The sequence below is a fragment of the Muscardinus avellanarius genome, assembly GCF_963383645.1.
Source record: "Muscardinus avellanarius genome assembly, chromosome: 7".
NCBI classification, from domain to species: Eukaryota; Metazoa; Chordata; class Mammalia; order Rodentia; family Gliridae; genus Muscardinus; species Muscardinus avellanarius.
In genome coordinates this window covers 73,909,016-73,932,675 of record NC_137793.1, presented here as the reverse complement: position 1 = coordinate 73,932,675, position 23,660 = coordinate 73,909,016, and the positions used below count along the sequence as shown (strand labels likewise).

General features: G+C 36.3%; 1 protein-coding gene across 4 annotated transcripts in view; it reads right to left on the bottom strand.

Moving 5' to 3' along the window:
* Positions 1-23,660, bottom strand: part of ESRRG (estrogen related receptor gamma) — a gene marked incomplete at both ends in the record, with an annotated part of 481,788 nt that overhangs the window by 41,583 nt on the left and 416,545 nt on the right. For 3 of the 4 annotated variants that reach the window (XM_080698935.1, XM_080698937.1, XM_080698938.1), the window contains one exon: positions 21,516-21,677. In XM_080698935.1, the coding sequence (XP_080555061.1) occupies positions 21,516-21,677 (162 nt within the window). Of the gene's footprint in view, positions 1-21,515; positions 21,699-23,660 lie in introns of all 4 variants that reach the window. The other variant, XM_080698936.1, reaches the window with a different exon arrangement.

Below are 23,660 nucleotides of genomic sequence, written 5' to 3'. Positions count from 1 at the left end.
GTTATATTCTTCACAATTAATTACATGGTTCGTTTTCTTCCTAAATATATATTTTGTTTTCTGGGGACTCAAGAATTAGTGCAGTTATCAGAAACCATCAGAAGATGCAGGGCTGCACTGATACTGAGGAGCATGGCAGAGCCTGCCTATCTAACACAGCATCCAGTGTAGCCTTTTTAGTACTTGACCTGTATTTCATACACATATTTATATATATTACACAGTGGGTGTGATATTTGGGACTGAACCTAGGGATCTTCTACTGCCCAGCTATACCCTCATACATTTTTATTTGTTTGTTTGTTTTTGACACAAACTTGACTTAAATGAAAATTTCTGTGTAAAAATATGGTGATTGTGATTTATTGTTTTTCTTCTTAGATAATTAAAAGATTTAATAATTAGAAAATGCCAGCAGGATTAAGTATATAGCCTCCTACATATTTACTATTAAACTGCCAAAGTATTTATGAAATATAACACTATCCTATATAAAATGTCTTTACATAAACTTTACAAAATTCACTGTTAAGCTTATTATATACCCACCTTCAACATAAATTCTAAGAATATCCAGATTAACATTTAGAGTTATTTGCAAAAGATTTCTCTGTCAAAAATTCAGTGTTTTAGAATACATATAACATTTATCTGGGAATATAGAACATTTGCCACTTGTTGATAAATTTTTGTAAAGTGTTTTTTTTTCTCCAGTACTGGGGATTGAACCCAGGGGTATTCTACCCCTGAGCTAACATGCCCAGCCCTATTATTTTTAATCTTTATTTTGAAACAAGATCTCACTAAGTTGCTGAGGCCCTTATTAAGTAGCTGAGGTTGGCCGTGAACCTGTCATCCTTCTGTCTCAGCCTCCCAAGTTCTGGGATTACAAGCACATACCACACACCTGACTTATAAAGTGCTTAAATAAAAAGAAAATGCACATTGCTTACTCAGTGTGCTATATTGACTTATTTCTCACCATTACATATGAAAATGTAATTAGTCCTATAATAAATGTATCCTAATGAAATTTAAAAAAAAATTTATTTCAAATGTGCCATTGGCCACTTTTTTTTTTTTTTCAGTACCAGGGATGGAAACCAGGGGCCTTCTACTTCTGAGCTACATCCCCAGTCCTATTATTTATTTATTTATTTATTTATTTATTTATTTATTTATTGCAGTACTGGGAAGGAACCCAGGGGCTTTCTACCCCTGGGCTACACTCCCAGACATATTTTATATTTTATTCGGAAACAGGGTGTAAGTTGCTAAGAGCCTCACTAAGTAGCTAAGGCTGGCTTCGAACTGCTCAATCCTCCTGTCTCAGCTTCCCAAGTGCTGGGATTACAAGAGTGCATGTGCCACCACGCCCTGTTTGTAGTCTTTTATTTTTGAAGCAGTGTCTCACTGAGTAGTTGAGGCTGTCTGCCATCCTCCGGTCTCCTCCCGAATGCTGGGATTACAAGCATGTGCCATCACGCCTGGCAAATGGCCACTTTTTAAAGTTCACTATTCTTGCTGTTTTATTTTTAAATATCGAATGTTAGCGGGGCATGGTGGTACATGCCTGTAATCCCAGTACTTGGGAGGCTGAGACAGGAGGATCACAGGTTCATGGCCAAACTCAGCAACTTAATGAGGAACTCAGTAACTTAATGATATCCTATTTCAAAATTAAAAACAAAAGGCTAGGGATTTCATTTGGAGGTAAAATGCCCCCTAAGTTTAACCCCTGGTGTCTTCCCCCAAAAAAGAGAGGCCAGAGAAAGAAATCATAATAAAATTATATTTACTCATTTCTTAATTAGAAAGCTTTCAAAAGTGAATCATAACCTTAAAAGCCTCTTTAGTTATGATGGTTTAAAACATGTTTCTCAACTTCAACACTATTGACATCACTCTTCATTGGGAGCCGGGCGTGGGGATGCTTTCCAGTGCATTGTAGACTATGTAGCAGCATGGCCCCTACCCATTAGGTACCATCCCCCTCCTAATTGTGATAATCAAATGTTTCTCCACTGCCAACTGTTCCTGTGACACAAAATTGCCCCTGTATAGGAACCATTGGCTAAGGATGATGGGAAACATCTTTCTTTCCTAGATCAATTACTAGTTGTTGAGAAAGACAGTATAAAAAAGTAGCATAGTTTGGTCTATGTAGCATTTTCCCAGACCCAACCACCTACAATCTTGAACAAGAGGGCCTCCTCTATTTGTCCCCAAGCGAAATCCCCATTTCCCACTGAGACACCAGCCTGGCTTCTTGGGCGTGCAACAATGCAAGAAGATACAATTGCTTTTTGCTCTGTTGTTCCTGTCTTAAGTTCTTAATAAATTTTTAGTGAGGAAATCTTCATTTTAACTTTGCACTGAGCCTGGCTAATTATGTATCTATTTCTGCAATAATTACTAAATCAACTTTATTGGACGAATCAATGACATCTATGTTCTTCTAGAACAGCTTCTGAGATCATATTGTGGAAAGAAATCAAGTTGGAACTCAATTGTGAATTTCACATGAGGGTGTGAAATACAATAGACCTAAATTGGAATCTCACCTCAAGTATCTTACTAGTCTTGGTATCTCCAGCAAGTTGTTTGACTTTTCTAAACTCTAATTTTCTCAATTTATAAAAATGGTGTTGGAGACAATGCTTACTTATGAGCTTAATTTGAATATTAATGAACACAATATACATAAAACAATTAGCACCGGAAATGAGTCCTAGTAAGGGTCCGTGAATCTAGTTTGATGATGATGATGGTATTGCCAAAATCCACTGCGGTCTGAGATGAGAAAACAAAATTATTTCTCAAAAGATTCATCATATAGCTTTTGAAAGGCAGGTTTCCAGAGTTCAAAGTGTGAGTTCCTTAAGCAGAATTATTTCCCATTTTTTTCCTAATCACTATGAACCAAAAAGTCTTACATCTGAATTTTAAAAATTCTATCAAGTGCTTAATGAAAACCTGCCTCTAAATTTTAACAAGGAGGTCCAACTCTCCACAGAACACATCTGAGTAGGACTGCACATGCATTTGCTGACATCACCCCAAGTCAATGGTGCAAGTGTGTACGTTAATACATTTCATACATTAAAGATGTAAATTTTATTCTTCAAGCTGAAAGCCAGGTGATTAATTCTCATAGCACAGTGATCAATTGGTGCAGATGCTCCACCTGTATTAATGTTTGTTTTTGTATGCATTAGTAGCAGGAATACACCAATAACACAGGTGTCTGACACAGAGCTGCACTACGTTCCCTTTAGCCTGCAAACACTGAGATCGGTAGTTAGGTTGCACGTAGCACTGCCAATTTTTTCAATTAGACCCATTATTGATTTGATGAAAAAGCAAATTAAACATACCATGGTGGTATGTAAATCGGTTAGAGAGAGCATAAGGTTCTGGTGCAGAGCTTCAAAGGCATGAGCTATATGGCTTTCATCAGCTGTAACTCATAGGGGTTCCTGGCAATTGCTGCTATATAATGGGGTTCCTTGAAAGACACAGACTGGCTGGCAAAATAATCACCTGGGAAGACCAAGACCGTGTTTTTAAAATTCACAATATTTTTGTAGAAAGGAAAAGAAGGCTGGAAATTTACTAACTTTGAATGGATATGGAGAAAAGAAGAGATGCAGACACGATATAAAATTGTTTTTGTGAAGTGATGGCGCCTTGTGTCTGCTGAAGTGTACGGCAGGTAGAACAGATCCAGTGGCGAAGTTGGTTATGCTGATTCAAAAGTGGTCTTGACTCTACCTCAAGATACTGCACATTCTCCCGCTCTAAACTTGAAACCTCCTGGGCATGTTTATTACCAAAGTCAAATACAACTTTTAAGCTATGTCTTAAAATTTGAAAGAATGGTCTTCTTCAATAAATGAAGCCCTTTAGTTCTGGTAACAAATGGAGGCAGAGGCAGTGAATATGGACCAGCTTAATCTTATCTATAGGTTTCATTTTTTAATGGAAGCAGATGCTTCATTAAATCCTGTGCTTGATATCTGCCTATTAATATATCTGCATTGGATTACTATAGAGCATACAAAATCCAGTTGAGAAGTCACCTCTTTCAAGAAGCCTGCCCTGATTCCAACTGCTGGAGTTTTCCCCAGGGTACACCATAGCATGCTGTTCTATTTCTGTATCGGACACAGGACCCTGTTAGAACTGCCTCTTCATTTGTCTTTCTCTGATCACCAGGTGGTAACCTTTATAATACTGTCACCACATCTACCCCGTTTAATTTTTGTTTATCACTGCCTAGCAGTGATTAGCACAGAGGGACTCAATACACTTAAATAAATAGTGCATAGCACTATTTCTCTTTATTAAATAAAAACTTAATTCTGTCTACTATAGAAAAGAGAAGGGAGTTTGTTTCACAAATTATGGGCCAACCAGGACAAAGGATTGTCACTGTCAAATGCTAAGCTCTAGTTTTAACTATGTAGAATATGACAAATTCGTCGAGACGAACTAGAATCACTTAATGACTATTTGAAGAGCCACCAAAATTAAGTAGCAGGTGTACCAAGGTCAACATACAATATATACCGTGTGTGTGTGTGTGTGTGTGTGTGTGTGTGTGTGTTTCACATCCTATGTAACATCTTATATTTGAAAAAGCAAAAAACTTTTGCAAAGAATAAAGAGAAAAAATAAAAAGGGCATTAGTCAGTAGGCTGGGCTAAGGTAAAAAGTAAGAGAGAGAGAGAGAGAGAGAGAGAGAGAGAGAGAGAGAGAGAGAGAGAGAGAGAATTTTAAACATATTTTTTTAAAAAACTCCAGATGTGGTGGTATATACTTCTAATCCTAATTACTTGGAAAGTTGAGGCAGGAGGGTCATGAGGTCAAGGCTAGTTGGGTCAAGTTAGTAAGACACTATCTCAAAAATGAAAATTAAAAACTTTTCATATAGAAACCAAAAAAAAAAAAAGACATTGGGAAATGAGGGGAAAGTGTGAATAGTGATTAGATTGGGATAATCAAATGGAGGAAGGACACACCAAGGAAGGCTCCTTCATTTGTGGCAGAATATTTTCTGTAAATAAATAAATAAATAAATAAATAAATAAATAAATAAATAAATAAATGCAAGTGTCAGAGCTAATCAGCAGATACTGATTCACCAAGCAAGTATGATTAGGGAAAAGACATTCAGTTCAGATGTCCCATTCTCATTCTTTGAATTATAACACCTTATATGAAGGTTTCATCGTGCGGCCCAAATCAACACACTATCTTCTCTGGTCTCTTCAGGGTCTTGCACACAAGCACACCTTCACAGACACGAACATGGGCCAAAGGAATGCATTGGTCAAACAGAGAAAGTCTAACATGTGAAACTTAAAAAAGGTTTTGATTACTTTTTTTTCCCTTGAAAGCAACGATTCCATCTAAATAGAGGAGAATGGTATAAATCATCTAAGATTTGATTGTTTTTTATTTCTGTGTATTTTTACATTTCTGAGTTCATTTCTTTTCTTTTTTAGCAGAAAATATAGAAGACTGGAGCTGGCATTGCCAGCAGTTTCTGACGGGAGAGAACATATGTTTGCTGCCATGTTGGCATCTGACTTCAGCAACCGTGCAGAAGTCAGCTCAAGTCCTTACATCAAAGTTTGCTTGCCATTGTGGGAACGTTGTTAGAAGTTGAAAAAAAAAAGCAATGTCCATTTGAAGCTTGTCTGTGAACTTTGCATGAACTGCTAGGAATAATGTAGTGTGATGACAAGCCAGTTATACCTTCCACTAAATTTGCTGTCTGGAATGAACTGAAATAGTGTTTGGTTTGTGTAATTACGTCCATCTATCTTTATATTCCAGCGGCATATCGCAAATTGAAAATACTAAAAATTGACTGTTGGTTCTGATATTTAATGATTGCCAAAGACAAGACGATGATTTATTGGTTACTTACCGATGTGACACATTTGCATCTTATTAGACGGAGATTACTATTCCTTAAAATGCGGACGAGGCCTGATCATGTCTGATGGATTGATTTGATTTGCAAATGTAATCAAACTAATAAGAGGGAAAAAATGAGCAATAATGCCTTGTTTTTCAACTGGCAATCACTCCCCTGCCAACAAGGCTGATATCCCTGACTAAGCAGCCTTTACACAGTCTTCATGTCGCCTCAAATAAACAAAGGGATGCTAAGAGCTTGATAAGAGGATAAGGAGCCCAGTATGGAGGCAACTTGGAGGCCAGGCCTCTGAATTGTGCTTTGCAGAAGAACAAAAGTTAACAGCAGGGGATGTAAGATGACCTTAGCAAGCCCCCTTCCCCAAAAAATACTATAGCTGAAATCAGCTCATATGCTCGTATTTAAGTCACGGTAAATGAAGAACGTTTTCTCAATAAAAAGAAATACTACTATCTTCCCTAATGTAGTAAATAGGCCTCTGGTTCATAAAGTGACTACATTTATGAGGCTGTTTAACCTTTTAAAATCCAAAGGATTTCAGAACATCCACACATTCATGGTTTGAAAACAGCCTTAAAAAAAAAAAGCCTTTCAGTAGCAAGGCCCTTGGAAACATTAGCAAGGCCCTTAGACGCATATATAGTGAGACACTGTTCCAAAGTAAAAAATAAAATAGGGTTTGGGGTGTAGCACAGAGGTAGAACATCCCTGGATTCAACCCCCAGTAACACAAAGAAACAAAAATCAAAAACAAAACAAAAAAATCTTTCGAGCAGATTCTGGCCTTGGATTTTGTCCACAGAACCTCGATGATATTCAGAATGTAGGAATGGAGGGCTGTGGAGCTTGATACACTACACTACTAGGCCAAGAGGCATGGCGGACATATTAGAAAGAGTCTCCAAAAAATTTCTTCAAGAGTCTCAAGTGTGTGAGACGTAATCCTCACATAAGCTGCAGAACATTCTTAAAAGAAAAATTTAAAAACTTTTTCAATAATAAATATACTATGCATAATGATCAGAAAATTATGACAAAGACAGTCTCAAAACAACTTCCTGTAAGTCCTATTACCTGGGAGGCTTTCCATGTATCGTTCCATTTTGAGCATGACTGAATAGGTATAAGCCTGCTACAAAAACATATTGCATATGGTATTGTGTTGGGGTACTGAATGTTGCAGATTCATAAAATGCCAACTGCTTTTATAAAGATTATTGCCATATTCAGGTACCTCAAAAAAGTATCCTGTTGATGTTATGAAGATAATTACACTACCAATTCTCAGCCCTGTAAAATTTTACTAAAGGGATGAGAGTATAGCTCAGTGGTAGATCATGTTCATAGCATACCCAAGGCCTTGGGTTCAGTGCCCAGCACTGGCCACTCATTCAGTGGTACCAGTGTACCAGTGCAGTATGGCCATATTCAAATTAAATAATAAATAATTCTTTTCTGACTATATAAATCTACATTGGTTGTTTGAGTAAAAGTTTCCTGACAAATATAAACATGCTAAGGAGTCAGATAGCTAGTAAATTAAAAACCATGAATTATCACAAGTTCATTTTAACCAAACGTTATATATACTGATCTGCCAATAACATTGTTTTTTCAAAGACAGCATCATGTCTGCATGGTATGTTAAATTATGCTTTATAAATTAGGTATGTCACATGAATTCATGCTATTTCATCCTTCTTTTAGCAAGACTACTTAGCTCTATACCAAGATCCTTGGAAAATCTTCCATCAACCAAACTTTTAGCCACTGTGGACTGTAGGTCAGGTTTTCCAATCTCAAACCACAGTCAGGAATCTGCATCTATTATATTCCCCTACATGAAGCAAAAGGATTCTGATCCATATCCATAGACTAATAATTCTTCAGAAAGGAGTTTGATCTGATATTTTCAGTTAGTTTACCCAGGCTGTATAAAAATAACCCAATATGGGTTTACTGCTTATATTTTATGATATGTTATTTTAAAAATATACCCAAATTACTTTTTTTGTGGTACTGGAGTCCCTGGAAACCCTTCTACCTCCAGGCTACACTCCGAGACCTATTTTATATTTTTATTTGGAAACAGGGTCTCTTAAGCCAGTGCTGCTGGCTTTGGACCTGCGCGATCCTCCTGTCTCCGTCTCCCAAGCATGGGGTTACAAGTGTGCGCCACCACACCCGGCCCAAATTACTTTTCTAGAACATTTTTTTTGTCTTTAGTCTATGCTCAAGCAACATATAATCCACATTAATATATAAATGCGTGTAAAATGATAGTGGTATAATATAAAGTTCTGGTCACAATTTGCCTCTATCTAATAATACACATGAGGATGTATACTCTCTTCTGAAAACTGTTAGTAACAATGGCAAATATCTTGGTTTCAAACTGAGAGCTAAAATACATGTGTTTTAGTGTCAATTCTATGTCCAACTGGCTTGTGATGTTCGGCGAGTCATTCAACATTTCTGATCTTAAGAGTCTTTATCCAAAAATGCGTACTTGGCAAGTGTGGAACACTTAAAATCACGTACCAACTTTGCACTGGACACTTCACCTACATCAGCTCACAGAACTGTTCTTGTAACCTACAAAATAGGTACTACTATCTCCATCTTATACATATGTCAGTTGAGTGCCTAGCATGTGGTACTATCAAAATCTGAGACAGGGTATCTAATTTCTTTTCTTTTTTTTTTTGGGGGGGGGTCTGAGGATGGAACCCAGCTACACCCTCCGAGCTACACCCCCTGCCCTATTTTTTATTCTTTATTTTGAAACCAGGTCTCACTGAGTTGCAGAGGGCCTCACTAAGTAGCTGAGGCTGTCAGAGAACCAAGATCCTTAGGTCTCAGCCTCCTGAATGCTGGGATTACAAGAGTGGACCACCACACCTGGCTCAGGGTATCTAATTTCAAAGATGGTTCCCTGCCTATTATAATAAAGCGCCTCCTCTCAGAATGCAAAGCTCTAGTATATGATCTCTTTGGTCCATTCTGGCTGTATCATCGCAGAATTAATTTGGTTTTGGGGGGAAGGGAATCTTGCTTTTATATTATTCCTTATGTTTACCTTTATTTTCTTTCTTTTTATACTTTATTTGAAAACAGGGTCTAAGTTGCTGAGAGCCTCACTAAGTAGCTGAGGCTGGCTTAGAATCTGTGCGATCCTCCTGTCTTAGCCTCCCGAGCGCTGGGATTACAAGCGTGTGCCACCATGCCCGGCTTATTCCATATGTTTAAAAAGAGTGTCAGAGAGCTTCCTCTAGGCATACTTCTGAACAAACAAGCATATTTAAAATGCTTTTGGAGAAGCACACCAAGTGCTATGTGTATGTATATTACCTGTCACTCTGAACTACATTATGATGTGAGACTCCAGTGCACCAATTAAAGTATAAAACAAAATGCTTTGGGAAAATCTATCACAAAGCCCTCTTCTTCAGAATAATAGCAATTCATAGAAGTAAATCAGGAAAATCTAATGGCATTGCTCCATGTTTCTATATTAAAGGTTAATGTAAAAATCATGACAGTGGAAATGGCCTTTAGGAGTGTATCCGTCTTTCAGGTGTACACATCTCACATCTAGGCAAACCAACCCTGTCGTCGGGCTGTGCCATGACATGGACGAATCGCAGTATAAGAACAGCCTGGTGGTTTTTGCTCCTAAAGTGCTGACTGGATCATTGGAAAAAGTCTTTCTCTGAACATACAGCTGCTCCTCTTCCCTCTTTGCCTCTGCAGACCAAGCCACCATGTGCCCTGCCACAAACGTGCTGACTGGCAGAGGGGCCCAGCACTCAGGTAATTAATCCTTTCTTAATGTAGGTTAAGCAGGTGTGAAGCTTCCCTTGCACTGAGAGGAGGTTGCTGCTCCTTGAAGACACCCCTAGAGTGATGGTATTTAATTGGGCTCAGATGATTCCCTGAAACTGGACAGGCTCTGTTGCTGAGCTGCACATTCTGCTATCAACTTGCTTAAACTAAATCCAGTGGAAGAAACTCATCTTTTCCCTGTCTCAATTTTATAATATTAATGACCTATGGTTAAGATACCATGCCCACTCTGGAAATGGACATATAATTTTCTTATTAGGAGCATTATGCGGTTAATAGAGACTGGTGAAATTTTAAGATTAACTGAACTAAACTGACAACAGCTCTCAGAATTCCCAAAAGGTGGGATTTAACTATTATAATTTTCTCTTTAACTAAATTGCGCACACCAGTACTTTTCAACTCATGCAAAAATGCACCCTATCAGACCCAAGTGCATAAAAAGAAGATGAAGCAAAATGCTTAGCGTTTAGATACTATGTAAATTGTTCCCTACTCTCATGAGAGAAAAAATAACCTGCAAAAATAAGTAAAAATAAAAGTTCTGTATTCCTTGAGGAAAAGTAAAGCCATAGTATTTTCCTTTTTTTTCTTTTGAGAAAAAGTCAAATTTTTTCTTCTTAAGAGAAATATCAAAGTATTTATAAACAGATGTGTTGTGGCCTTTTACCATGCATACAATATACTGCTTAGAAACTCTTGTCAATTAAAATGATTTTGAAAGCCAGGCCTGGTAACACATGCATGTATTCCCAGTATTTAGGAAGCTGAGAAAGGAGGATTACAGATTTAAGACCATTCTCAGCAACTTAGTGAGATCTTGTTTCAAAATAAAAAATAAAATAGGTCTCCAAGACATTGGAGATAGAATGCCCCTGGGTTGTTACACACACACACACACACACACACACACACACACACACAGTGATTTTGAAGCCAAGCATGGAGGTATACAACAATAATCCCAGTACTTGGGAGGCTGAGACAGAAGGATCACAGTTCAATGCCAGGCTGGGCAACTCAGAGAGATCCTGTTTCAAATTAAGAAGGGATCCAAGGAGTGGTTGTGAATGCTTGTAATTCCATTACTTGGGAGGTTGAGAGAGGAGGATTGAAGGTTTGTAGCCAGCCTCAGCAACTTACAGAGGCTTTCTGCAACTTAGTGAGAATGCTTCAAAAATAAAATAGGGCTGAGTGTAGCTCAAAGGTAGAATGTCCTTGGGTTCAATCCCCAATACCACACACACAAATACAAATAAACTATAAATAAATAAACAAACAAACAAATGAATGAATAAATAAATAAACAAATAAGAAAACAAATAAAAGGAGGTGTACAGTTCAGAGGTAGAACAGCCCTGGATTCAATCATGAGTACCAAAAAACCAAAAAATAATAATAATTTTGACAGGTTAAGGGTTTCTTTTACTGAAATCTAAATGAGGTTGTTTCTGATGGTTAGAAATTGGTCTGAATTGGTGACAAGAAGCATGATTTTAGTGGAATGATATATGTATAAATGCTTAGGGTTGTTGACGCATCTGGGAAAGTATTAAGGTATTATCTGATTTGTAAAATGCCTTTGATATAGATATATTGAGTAACTTTTGATGTCATTCTAGATTTAATATTAGATTCATTTAAAAGTATAGGAAATAGAATAGTAAAAATATATAGTTAAAAAGCAGAGGAGTGCCTCAACACTATTTATCTATCTAGGTTCTGATTATAATAAGAAAAATTCATATTGAATAAAAAGGTAAATGAACAGCAAATTCCAGCAGCAACTTTCCCTTCTTCTCCTTTCATGGCTGAGATTATACCTGGACAGAGACCATTGAAGAGTCTATTAGAATAACTCAGTATAAAAAATATTTCCTGTTATTCCTTACACCTTTTTTTTCCCCCGGTACTGGGGTTCCTGGAAGCCTTTCTATCTATTTTATATTTTTTATTTGGAAACAGGGTCTCTTAAGCCAGCAAGGCTGGCTCTGAACCAGCATGATCCTCCTGTTTCCTCCTCCCAAGCTCGGGGATTACAAGCATGCGCCACCACGCCTGGCTTCCTTACACCTTTAATTGCTCCTCAAGTACCCATAGGAAGTTCAGGTCAACCCCTTTTCCCTCTTTACTCCATCCACATCAGCATCATTTCTTTTGATCCATCAAAACCACACTTTGTATCTTGAACCTGGTGGTGACTCTATCACAGAACTTTGGTCAAACAAAAAAGTGATCTGATTCATTTACATGAAAGGACAGAGTCAAGGATGATACTCTTTGATGGGGTGGGAAGAAAACATACAGAAGATAAAAGTTGTGTTTTTATCTATGCTGAGGTTTATGACCCATAATTATTTCAAATTATCTTGATAATGATGAAAAAATCCATTATTTAGAACACACACACACACTACATTGACAATGATGACTACTAAAACTACAAGTTAACCATCCTATTTTGTGTACCATGACTTCAGTATTTCTCTTCCACAGCAATTAGGTAACTTCCTAGCTTCCATAAACTAATTTTGATATGTAGAAACCTGGATCATGAAGTTATTGTTATCTATGTAAAATAAAGTATGACACCAGGAATTCCAAGTTAACCCTCTTTCCCAAAGAAAGTTCAGTGGTTAGTTTCTGTTTTGTTTGTTTTGTTGTTGTTGTTTTAAATGAATTATGTTTGAAAAGTACTCTTCAATTACTCTGTATTCTATAGAAAACTGTCTCTCTGATGCTCGAAGTCTCCAGCTGCCATACAATTTATATCTCTTTCCTCTGTTCTTTGTTTTTCAGCCATTTTCCCTGAATGTCAAAGTCAATTTAGTGCATTTCACTTTGCTGAATAAATCAGAGGCGAAATCCTTGCTAAAAGTGAAAATTTGATTTGCTAAAAGGAGCTTAGGGCAACTATTAATCAATATATCCAGAGTGTCAAAGCCAAGCCTGGGATAGACATGCATTCATTTGGAGATTGGCTGAGGCAGATAAAGGGGGACGCAGGGGAAAAAGTGCTACCAGCCACTAAGCGAGGAGGGACTAGGATTAGAAAGAGGGTCAGAAAGGAACAAAGGGAAAAATAAATCACTCCATTTCACCCCTTCTGTACTCCTACCAAATTTTCCATACAGAAGTGAAAAACTTACTTTAATCAAGCATGTAAGGATATGCCAGCTTTTACAAAACCATTTTTCCCATAAGACTCAGTTTTATTTCTGTAACACAAGTCAAGAATAACCCCAAAGTTAGAGGCAACAACTTCATTACTAAAAAGGAGAATGACGGAAAAGAAAAAAAAAAAAAAAAACTGAATTCAACCAGTTCTAGAGCATGCTAACATTTTTATAATCTGGTAGATTTCAAGGTATTTCAGGCTTCCAAATGATGGAGGGAGAACTGAGTGCCTGGACTTGTCCTGTTACTTTCTCACTTAAAAGAGCTTCAAAATTACCATAAACTTGCTTGAAAATGATAACATATTTGAGGACAGAGTATATCCAGAAATCATCAACAATCAGGAATATAACACTGTGATTTTTCCAAAATGTTGATAAATCTATCTCTAGGGACCTTGACTTGAAAGTTCTGATTTTTAAGTCTTCAAAAGGAAACTCTAACAAGGTCCTTCTCAATTAAAAATTGCAGCATTGTTGAATTTACTTCAATGGGAAATCTGTTTTCCTCAACATGAAACTTAAGATGCTCCATTATGGGGTCCTTGCCTAGGTCTCTGGCCTCCAGTCTCCTCTCCTTGCCGTGTGTGTGTGTCTATGGCTCTGATGCAGAGCACAATCCCAGCCATGGTCATCTGGTTACAGTGGTCAGCTCATCTCTCTGAACCATCCGCTTCACCATGAGGATCTCAAGCAGAACTGATGCTGTCTGCATGTGACTATCCTTAGTGCACAGTGCTCCACACAGAGTTCATTAAATACCATGCAAGGGAGGAAGATAAGAAAGCAGAGGCAGGGAGAGGCAGGAATCGATTCATTGCTAAGGGATAGAGTTAACATTTTTAACAGGGTTGAAAGTTACAACTAGTCACTTCTCCTCTACTTTACCTGTAAGTCTCTATCAAATTCAATATCTAGAAAATCTGAATATAGTCAAGAAGGGGCAGCATACAATCTTAGCAACCAATTCTTTAAGGACTCTTCCAACTATCCATAGGAATAGACAAGCAGTAAATGCCTTGTTTCATTAAAATTTGTGATTATGGATGTTTAGGGTATGCCATCAATCAAATACTGATTTTTAATTGATTTGTAGATGTGACATACATTTCCTCTTCTATTCATGCTCCTTTTTAACCTTTGATTTTGTAAATGCATAAATTTTAGAGATAGGATAAATATGTTACATTGGCTCAAACTATGAAATCAAGTAAGTAATTTGGGAAAAATGAGAAAGACCATTGCTGAAGCAGATGCGGAGCTGGAAGAAATACACATGGAATCTACTGGTAAAGAAGTTCAATATTCCATGGGTCTTACCATAGTGTCAAAGTTTCTGGCTATCAGACAGGCATGGTGTTACATGCCTGCAATTCCTTTACTTGAAAGACTGAGACAGGAGGATCACAGGTTTGAGGCCAGTCTCCACAACTTAGCCAGAGCATCCACAACATAGTGAGATCTTGTTTTAAAATACAAAATAAAATATGGCAGCACGTGTAGCTTCTGACTCTCAAGTTTTCTCACGTATAAAGTAGAGGTAAAAAAAAAAAAGAAAACTGCCTCCAGAATTCTTTGGGACATCAAACAATAGTTTGTGAAAGTGTTTTGTAAGTGATAAAGAACTATATAGATGTCAGTTATTTTTTGTATTTTAAAGCTTAATCCCTTGTAAAAGACTAAAGCTGAACTAATAAAGTTGAAAACTTTAACTAGAACTAATAAAGTTGCAAACAGACTATCACACATATATGGCACATACATGTGTACATGTGTGTATATGATATTTTAGTAGAGCAGGGTAGTTTCCATGCCATGTACATGTTCTATATTTCCTACAGTATTGAGAATAGTGGTGGGCACATGGCAAACACTAAAATACTTTGGTTGTATTCAATGGTGATTGAAAATTATGATTCCTTTCTGATCACAGGTATACAACAGAATGGCTATGTGTGGTTGGTAAGTATATTTTTGGGATACCTACTAACTAGTAGAATTAATGCAGTTCTAAAACCACATGCACATAGGAAATTCAGAAAGATGACAGAAAGGTAGATCAGATCTCATGCAGTGGCATTCAGTAAAGAGGACAGGCCTTTATGAGTCTCTAAAAACTTCTGGGTGGTCTCTTGAATTGAATGTCTGCCAAGGAAATCTCTGCTTCTTAGTTGGTTTTCTTTTTCATTTCCAGCAAAGATAAATACAGAAAATAAAGGAGTCCTTGGATGATACTTCAATTTTTTTTTCACAACATGTTTCTCAATTTACTGGTTCCTATTTCTATATCACTCGGAAACTGATAAATTTTCAGTTATTTAAGGTTTGGCCAAAGAGGACAGACTAGATTACTTAGACTAAAAGGACCCCTGCGTATTCAGGACAGAATGATAGTGCACTATAATGATCCCCTTAGTTAAATAAAATTTGCCCTCTTCTCAGTTTAAATTGCTGTGTGTTCTGAATACCATTTAGGATGACTTATGAATTCTAACTTTTTGGGTCACTTGGATCTAATTGCAATAAAATGTTAATCTATGTTTACGATCTTGGAAATAAAAATGAACTGAATGCCTTACATTTGGATCATTTATAATTTACAAATTAATTATATATAGGCATATAATTTGCATGTGTATTTCTTTCCTCATTTGAGTTTCACAATATAATTAATGGGTAAAGCAATTAAGTAACTTCTATAAAATTACTTGACTATACCTCAGGTTTTCACAACCATTTTACTATACAAATACAAAGGTATATCACCAACAGATATATTAAACAAAATTCCAAATGTTTAATAATCATATATTTTTATAATTTAAATAGTCTTATTAACTGCCAGGGCTTTGTGCCTTACATTTAATTTTCTCCACTTAAAGGCTCAGCTATTTCACAATTCTAAACCCACTGAATTTATACAAAAGAGAACTAATTATGAGAAAAAAGGTTACCTTAATGCATTCATAGCAAAGTAGGACTTACAACTACAAGTAGATTTTGTTATGGGATGGAGTGCAGGATGGGATCTCAAGGACTATTAAAATTTAGTGCTGCATACATTTTTTTTTTTTTTTTTTGGTGGTACTGGGGTTCCTGGAAGCCCTTCTACCTCTGGGCTACACTCCCAGACCTATTTTTTATACTTTTTTATTTGGAAACAGGGTCTCCTAAGCCAGCGCGCACAGCTGGCTTCGAACCTGCACAATCCTCCTGTCTCTGCCTCCCAAGTGCGGGGATTACAAGCGTGCACCACCATGCCCGGCATAGTGCTGCATACATTTTAAATCAATTAATCAATAAATATTTATTGGGTATCAATGATACAGACTCAAAATAAACTACTAGATGCTTCTTACATATGACATAACTCCTTTTTGCCAACCATGTCCTACTTCTTATACATCAAGCCATAGGTACACACCTTATACATGGAAACGTATTTTGTATTACACATTCTATGGTAATTTTTTGGTGCGCGCATGTGTGTGTGTGCATGTGTGTGCACGCTTTTGCAAATTTCCTAACCACTTAATGGTGCTACAAGTTTAAGATGGGTATTTTACTCATTGTTACACAGGAATGGGTATTTTAAAACTTCTACAACTTTACCTGGAGGATAATATAGTGTTAAAAATTAGTCTCTACATAAAATTTGAAAAGTATACCTTTAAACAGTACCATTAGAAATAAATATTCAAATATTACTGGTTAATTTTTACAAAACTTATACCTTAACACAGAAATAGTTTAATCCATGTTATGTATGTATGTATGTATGTATGTATGTATGTATATAATTTTATAATACTTGTTCTTTATAAATTTCTGTCATTGCAGGAAAGTCTAAATACCTCTGCTAAGAAAACTATAAAAAGACAAGTCAAAAAATAATTTTTGATACATTCTCCTGACTGTATGGTGTCACAAAAAAAAAAAAAAAACTTTCCAGGTAAATGGAAACTATTGGTTTCTATAGTTTAAATTTCTGTTTATTACCTGAAGAAATATATTTAAAGAATGTTTTATCACATCATATATCTAGTGTAGTTTACCTTTAGAGTTTAATATTTCCTGTCTCCACTTGATATGAAGAAAAATTATAGTTTTGTTTTTGTTCTTGATGTCATTACAATAGACATTCTTTTAAGAATGTGACTAAGAGGTCCCCAAACTTAAGCAAAGTCCTTCATGAATAGGTCATTGTTTAATTTGTCATGTTAAAAATAAACAAGCTGACCCCAAAATTTGCCATATTGAAAAAGGAAAACAAATTCTAAAATACATTCATTTGTTTAATTTGTTCAAATACCTTTCTGTTCTTTTAAAGTGAACTGTCTGGCAAGATCTGTAAATATATTTAAGCTGCTTATATAGGTCAGCTAATATGTGTTATGCTTTTTAAAGTACCGTCTGATCAAGCACATTCTGCATTTTGCTAACAAAGTTACAGTACATAATAATATTTTAATCAGCCACAAAGAACGATAATAGATCTGACTGTTGGGCTGATAATCGTCTTATCACATCCTGTGAAACCTAGCTCTAATATTTGACGGAGCCTCCATTACTTGGCAGACCATTCTAAAAAAGGCCAACAATGGGGAGAGAATGAAGTGGAGTGTGCAGTACCTCCGTATCTACATAAAAGAGATTAGAGGCGACAGCGTTCCATTTTACAGCTCAATCATATTGTGTTAGCATGCGCTTATCCGAGCGCGGACGAAATTGAAAGAGAAATAAAAAAGAGTCAGGCAGATAGGAACCAGAAAAGCGAGGCATGAGCAATTTCCAAGGATATAAAAGGATGCTAATGGCGGGGCCCTGTCATTCTTAAAAAGGGCTATTAGGGCACCATCATCTGTTCTTGTGCCCTTATGCTCCTCCAACTAAAGTCAAGCATTTTCTAAAGCCCTTCTGATCTTTTTTTTCTTCTATAGATAAAGTATGGTCATGTTTCATAACAACACACTTTCACATTTATGTGATTTATTAATGTAAGTCAACTAATTCTATTTACTGATAAAAGAAAAGCCCCATTCCATATGTATTTTTCTCCAATGTTTTCTTTTGTTGAATTCTTCACTTTTGCTGGAGCAAAAGCCAGGGTACAAAAGCTCATTTGCAGCAGAGCAGAAGGCTACTGATCTCATCTTACATGCTAAACTTAACTTGGAGTGTGTGTATGAGCACACAAACTGAGAAAGGAATAAAGATAAAAAAGGCTCAAGTTTTAGTATATTAAAAAAAAAGAAGAGCTCGCGTTTCTTTAAAATGCTTTATATAAATAACATTTCAAAATTAAGACTAAGATGGAAAGTTCCAGTTCTGATTTGGCCTTGCTTCCAACTTTGACCCCACTTAGCAAAACTGGCTCATGTAATAAGAACAAGATCTTACTTTTATCAAGGCAGAAATATGATGGTAATTTTCATGTTCTCTGTTCCCCCCTCCCATGCCCCACAGAACTCTGTGTGGTCCTCTAAGGCCCCCAATGTCAGGGTAAGCCAGAGTGCTTTCAAGGTGAAGTGCCCTCTCCTTCTACCACTTGAAGACGCTGTCTGGCACAGGTATTGCTCAAAAATAAAAGAGAATTTCAGTTAATTCTTGCTTTGCTAATCCCCTTCTGAAAAGCCAAGATACTCCTTGGAATCATTTAAAATACCCTCGGGGTATCACAAAAATCAGAGCTGTGAATCATCACCCCACAGTGACCTCCTCTGGCATTTGCCATGGAGAGAGAATCACGTCAGTCCCCACCAATTCTAAGCCTCAGCTTAAGACTGAGCACATAATCGTATAGTAATTGTTTCCACCACTGGAAATGGTGTTACTCATAGTTATTTAAAGTTCCTATCTCTATGAAAGTCACTGGAGCTTTGTTACTTGTACAAGCTTCTTTGTAGGCTGATGTCTTTACTAGGGTGCACAATCAAACCTGCACATTTATCACTGATTTTCCTTTCCAGACGATTTGGAATAAATTGTTGACTTCCATTAGTCTTTATTATGAGAAGCCTGGATGATATAACAATACTGGCTTAACAAATCCTTTAATTCAGGGAGACTTGCACAGAGTTTGCAGAAAACAATGGGTGGTTTCTAATCATAGTGACATGGGTTTTTAGACTATTGTTATTAATAAGTACTTAATAATACTGTGATCACTATTATTTTGAAATAGTTCTTTCAAATGCAGTCAATGGGCAGACTAAATTTATTCTAGGAAGTCATGCTAAATGTTCGCTTTGAAGGAGTTAGGTATACTTGTGAACTTATGCAAGGACATTTACTTCTCTGCCTTGAATCTCTCTTTGGTTTTATGTTGCTGTGTATGTTTTCGAGGTACTGGGGATTGAACCCAGGGGTATTTTACTTCTGAGCTATACCCACGGCCCTATTTTTTAAATTTTGAAATAGGGTCTCACTAAGTTTTGAGGGCCCGGTTAAGTTGCTGAGGCTGATTTTGAACCTGTGATTGTCCTGTTTCAGCCTCCCAAGTACTGAAATTGTAGGAGTGTGCCACCAGGCCCAGCTTCAAATCTCTGAATTAAGATGACATCTGATTCCTAAATAATAACAATAGTTCTCAATTGGGGGAAAGAGGGACAGGCTGGTATAATTTTACCTTCATGAACACATATTGCAATACATGAAGACATTTTCGTTTATTAGTGGTACTACTGGCATCTAGTGGATAGAGGCCAAGTGTGCCCATGAAATATCCTATAATAAGTGGGACAGGTTCCTACAGCAGCAGCAGCAACAACAACAACAACAACAAAAACAACCAAATACCTACAGTACCAAGGCTCAAAAAACCTGGGTTAAAATGATATTTAAATTATGTATATGTATATATACATGTATACATATATATATATAATAATTAAATGCTATAGTAATACAAATGATGTATATTGACTATATCAAAAAAGCATCTATGGATACTTCAACAAATGTTAGTTTTGACATTTTTCTCCTGTAATACCCTTAAATAACATTTTCCTTCCAAATAAGTTTTCATATCCTGGATATTCCCTACTACCATAGTTTCCAAATGTCTTAACATCTTTTAGTATATCCTTACCCCTCTTTGCGTAATTCATATAGATAGGGTTACAATCCAAATGCAATCCAACTATCCACATAATCAAATTTTCATCCTTCTTATAGCTGCGGTAACCCTTGTGTAGATGTTTTCTAGAGAATACACTCAAGCTCACCTATTTAACTGGTTTTGACTTAATTTGGGGTGCTTTATTAGCAAACAGTGTAAGACAAAGTAGCTGGTATAATACAGAGTGATGTTTAAATTAGTTTACAATTTGCTTGGCCTCATCTAGAACTGCACTGAACAAAGCCATTCAGAAATGTCAGCTGTGTTCCTAACCACTGTAACAAATTGTCGTCTGAACCCTGCACACCTAATGACTTCAAATTAGCTTCACTGCGATATCGCCTGACAGTTCGTTACGACTGTTAGCAACATAGCTGGCGTATCATGACCAATAAATTGGTTTCAGTGTGGGCTGGGAAAGGGACTTCCATCAATTTGATTAAAGAAATTACTGTAGCATTCAAAGTATAAAGACAAACTAGTTTAAGGAGACAGAAATAAGTTAACTCTACCAGAAAAACATTGCACACCATTCAAAAACTTGTTTTTATAAACTATCTGAAGACCAGAGTTCAAATAAATAAATATAATTCAAGTAGAATACTTAAATTTCTAAAAACTTGTGATCAGGTTTATTGACATAAGATAGATCAAGAAAAAATTCATATTGTAAAATACTACTTTTGAATTGCTGTCTGAGAAAATATGCCATGTCACTTTAACACTTACTTTCCTACTTTATAAAAAAATTCATGGTAAATATCTAATTGTAAATCAAAGCAAATATGACTATAAAAAGAGCAATTCAATACAAATAACCATTGTGAACAATATGAGTGATTCCTAAAAGATAAAAAGTACATCAGACTTCTCTGACAATAACATTTTTAAAAGTGAAAAGAGACCCCAGTGAGGTGGTGCATGCTTGTAATACCAATATTGGAGAGGCTGAGATAGGAGAATTGCAGGTTCTCTACGAACTTCAGCAACTTAGGCTCTCCACAAATAATGAGACCCCCATCTCAAAATATAAAAGGGTTAAGGTTGTAGCTCAGAGCTAGAATGCCCTGAATTCAATCCTTAGTACCAAAAAAGAAAAAATGTAAAAAGTGAAAAGAAAAACTAGAAGTATTTTTGGGGGAAAAAGCACAGAATTTTAAAAGAGTAAAAAAAAAATTTTTAAAGTTATATTCTCTCAAATTTCTAATAGTAGCTCCTTGTATGCAATATTAATAGAGCTCCAGGTAGTACACATATATAAAGCATTATGATTCCATTAAGGTCAGCAAAACTCTAAATTAAGGACAATAAAAAATATGAAGGTTAAAAAAATTCTATAAGAAAATCATTAATTTGTTCAAAGCTCTATCTATAACCCAGAAAATTAACCAGAACCTATTCTTTTATTGTTCAGAGAATGTACCTGGAATATGCTTTGCCCATCCAATGATAACCACCAACTCTCGGTCAGCCAAGTCGCACAGTGTAGTGAGGGCTTTGATGTCACTGTCGGGAACAGTAGGGTCAGGCATCGCATAGATCTTCTCCGGTTCAGCCACCAACAAATGTGAGACAATCTTGTTATCTGCAGGATCAGAGCAGAGCACTACAAGATCACTAGTAGTATCATCCGTCTTTCACCAACCCTCACGTATTTTCTGTTATGAAACATAACTCAGATAGCCTACAACAAACCTAGACTACTCCGTTTATGGGTGATGGCATGTAGTGTGCAGTCATAATGAAATGTGTCCCTTTCTCCTTTGCTTTACCTGCTTTTGCTGGAATGAAGCCTTTGTCCTGGAATGAAAATTTTTATAGCTAACAGATAAGAGAGGTTAGACACTTTCTGGGTTTGTTCTTTGATTCTTAAGTGGAATTTGGGGAAGCTGATTAAATAGTAGACAACAAATTTAAAATAAAATACACAGTAAACCACTGAAATATAGACTGTAATGTGGAAGTCAAAGAACCACTTATGCCCATAGTTATAATGGGCATGAAACTCATTAATTGTCTTAATTCCTTTACTGAAGAGCAAAGGTCAGAGCCCTTCTGCCTGGGTGAATTACTGACTATATAACTCTGTCTTCGTGGGATGCATTAAAAAGAAATTTCTTTCCTTCCTCCCCCCTCACATGCCCAAGCAACCTTCCAAATATAGCTCATATGTTTTCATAAAAAAAAAATACTCCTACTTAAATGTTACAGTATTTTCTCCTCTGAGTGCCTAAATCTTTAATCGTCTATTTTCATCTGTTCTCTGGTTCAGAATCATATGTCTGAAATTGGTGATATATGCTTCAAAAATCCTTCATAAAATAAACACTAGAGACAAATGGAAAGCATCACATCAAATGTGTTTTATTGCTCAGGGGCATGTGAAAGTTTATGAAGGGGCCGGAAAGCCTGGCTAATGGAATGGGTTTCCTTGGTAGCCCTGTTTTCAATTTCCATATGAAGCTTTAGATTTTATACTTTAGATTTTAGATTTTATACTTTGTTTTAACCGAGGAGACACAAATGGGTGAGAGTAAACCCACATATTTAAATGTTCTATGTACTCTTATTCTAGAAACCGGGGCATTAAACAGGCTCTTTGTGAACAAAGACAAAATCTCCATCATGTGCACCAGGCCACTTGCCTTTCACTCCAAGTTCACATAGCTTAGAATTAAATATAGCATTCTTTTAGTCTCTTTTCACAAAATAACAAGAAGCCTCATCCAGGCTACAATTACTGTTTTTTTTTTTTCTGTCATGATATTTTAAAATTTATTAATGACTGTACTTATTTCTAACAGTCACAAGATAACCAGTCATGGGCAGTAATAATCAATGTTCCTTAAATTGAATATGCAGATTTGAGAGGAAATCTTTCCAAACCCATATTTTCTAGAAAAAAAAATTAAATAGATTCTGTTGGAATTTATGGGATCTGCAAAGAATGACAAGTTTCTTGTGTATGCTACAGAAACAACACCCTGTATTTTTAGTTCCACTTGGGAAAGTTTTGACTCTTACTGTTCTGACAATGGAACAGAACCTGTCAGCAGCCCCTAGATTCTCAGGGTTAAAAGAAAATGCAAAAATATATAGGGCAAATATATATTATATAAAATATATAAATAAACATATAAAATATATAGGGCAAAAATTGTAGCCCAAGGAAATCATAATCCTGGATTTTATTTTTAACACAGAGAAAGTGAAACCTGTTATACCCAAGTCAATGGACACTTGACTCAAGGGGTCAGAGATATCCCACTGAAGCTCAGACATTTCCATCGTTCAGAAAATAGAATGGCCAGCAGCACTGTTTCTAAGTAAATCTTATTTAATGTTTCCCTAATTAGAATCAATAGAACCCAATTTTCCCTCTTGGGCCTTTTTAATACACAAACAATCAGTCAGGGTGCAGAAATCTCTCCAGCCAGTGTCTCAGCAGGGCCCATGTAGTCTCCTGACACTTATCTGACAGGATCTGAAAATTAAGTTTTATAAATGTTTGTTACAAAAACACCCTAATTGGATGGACTGAGAAAATTAACAGAGAGGCCCTTAGATA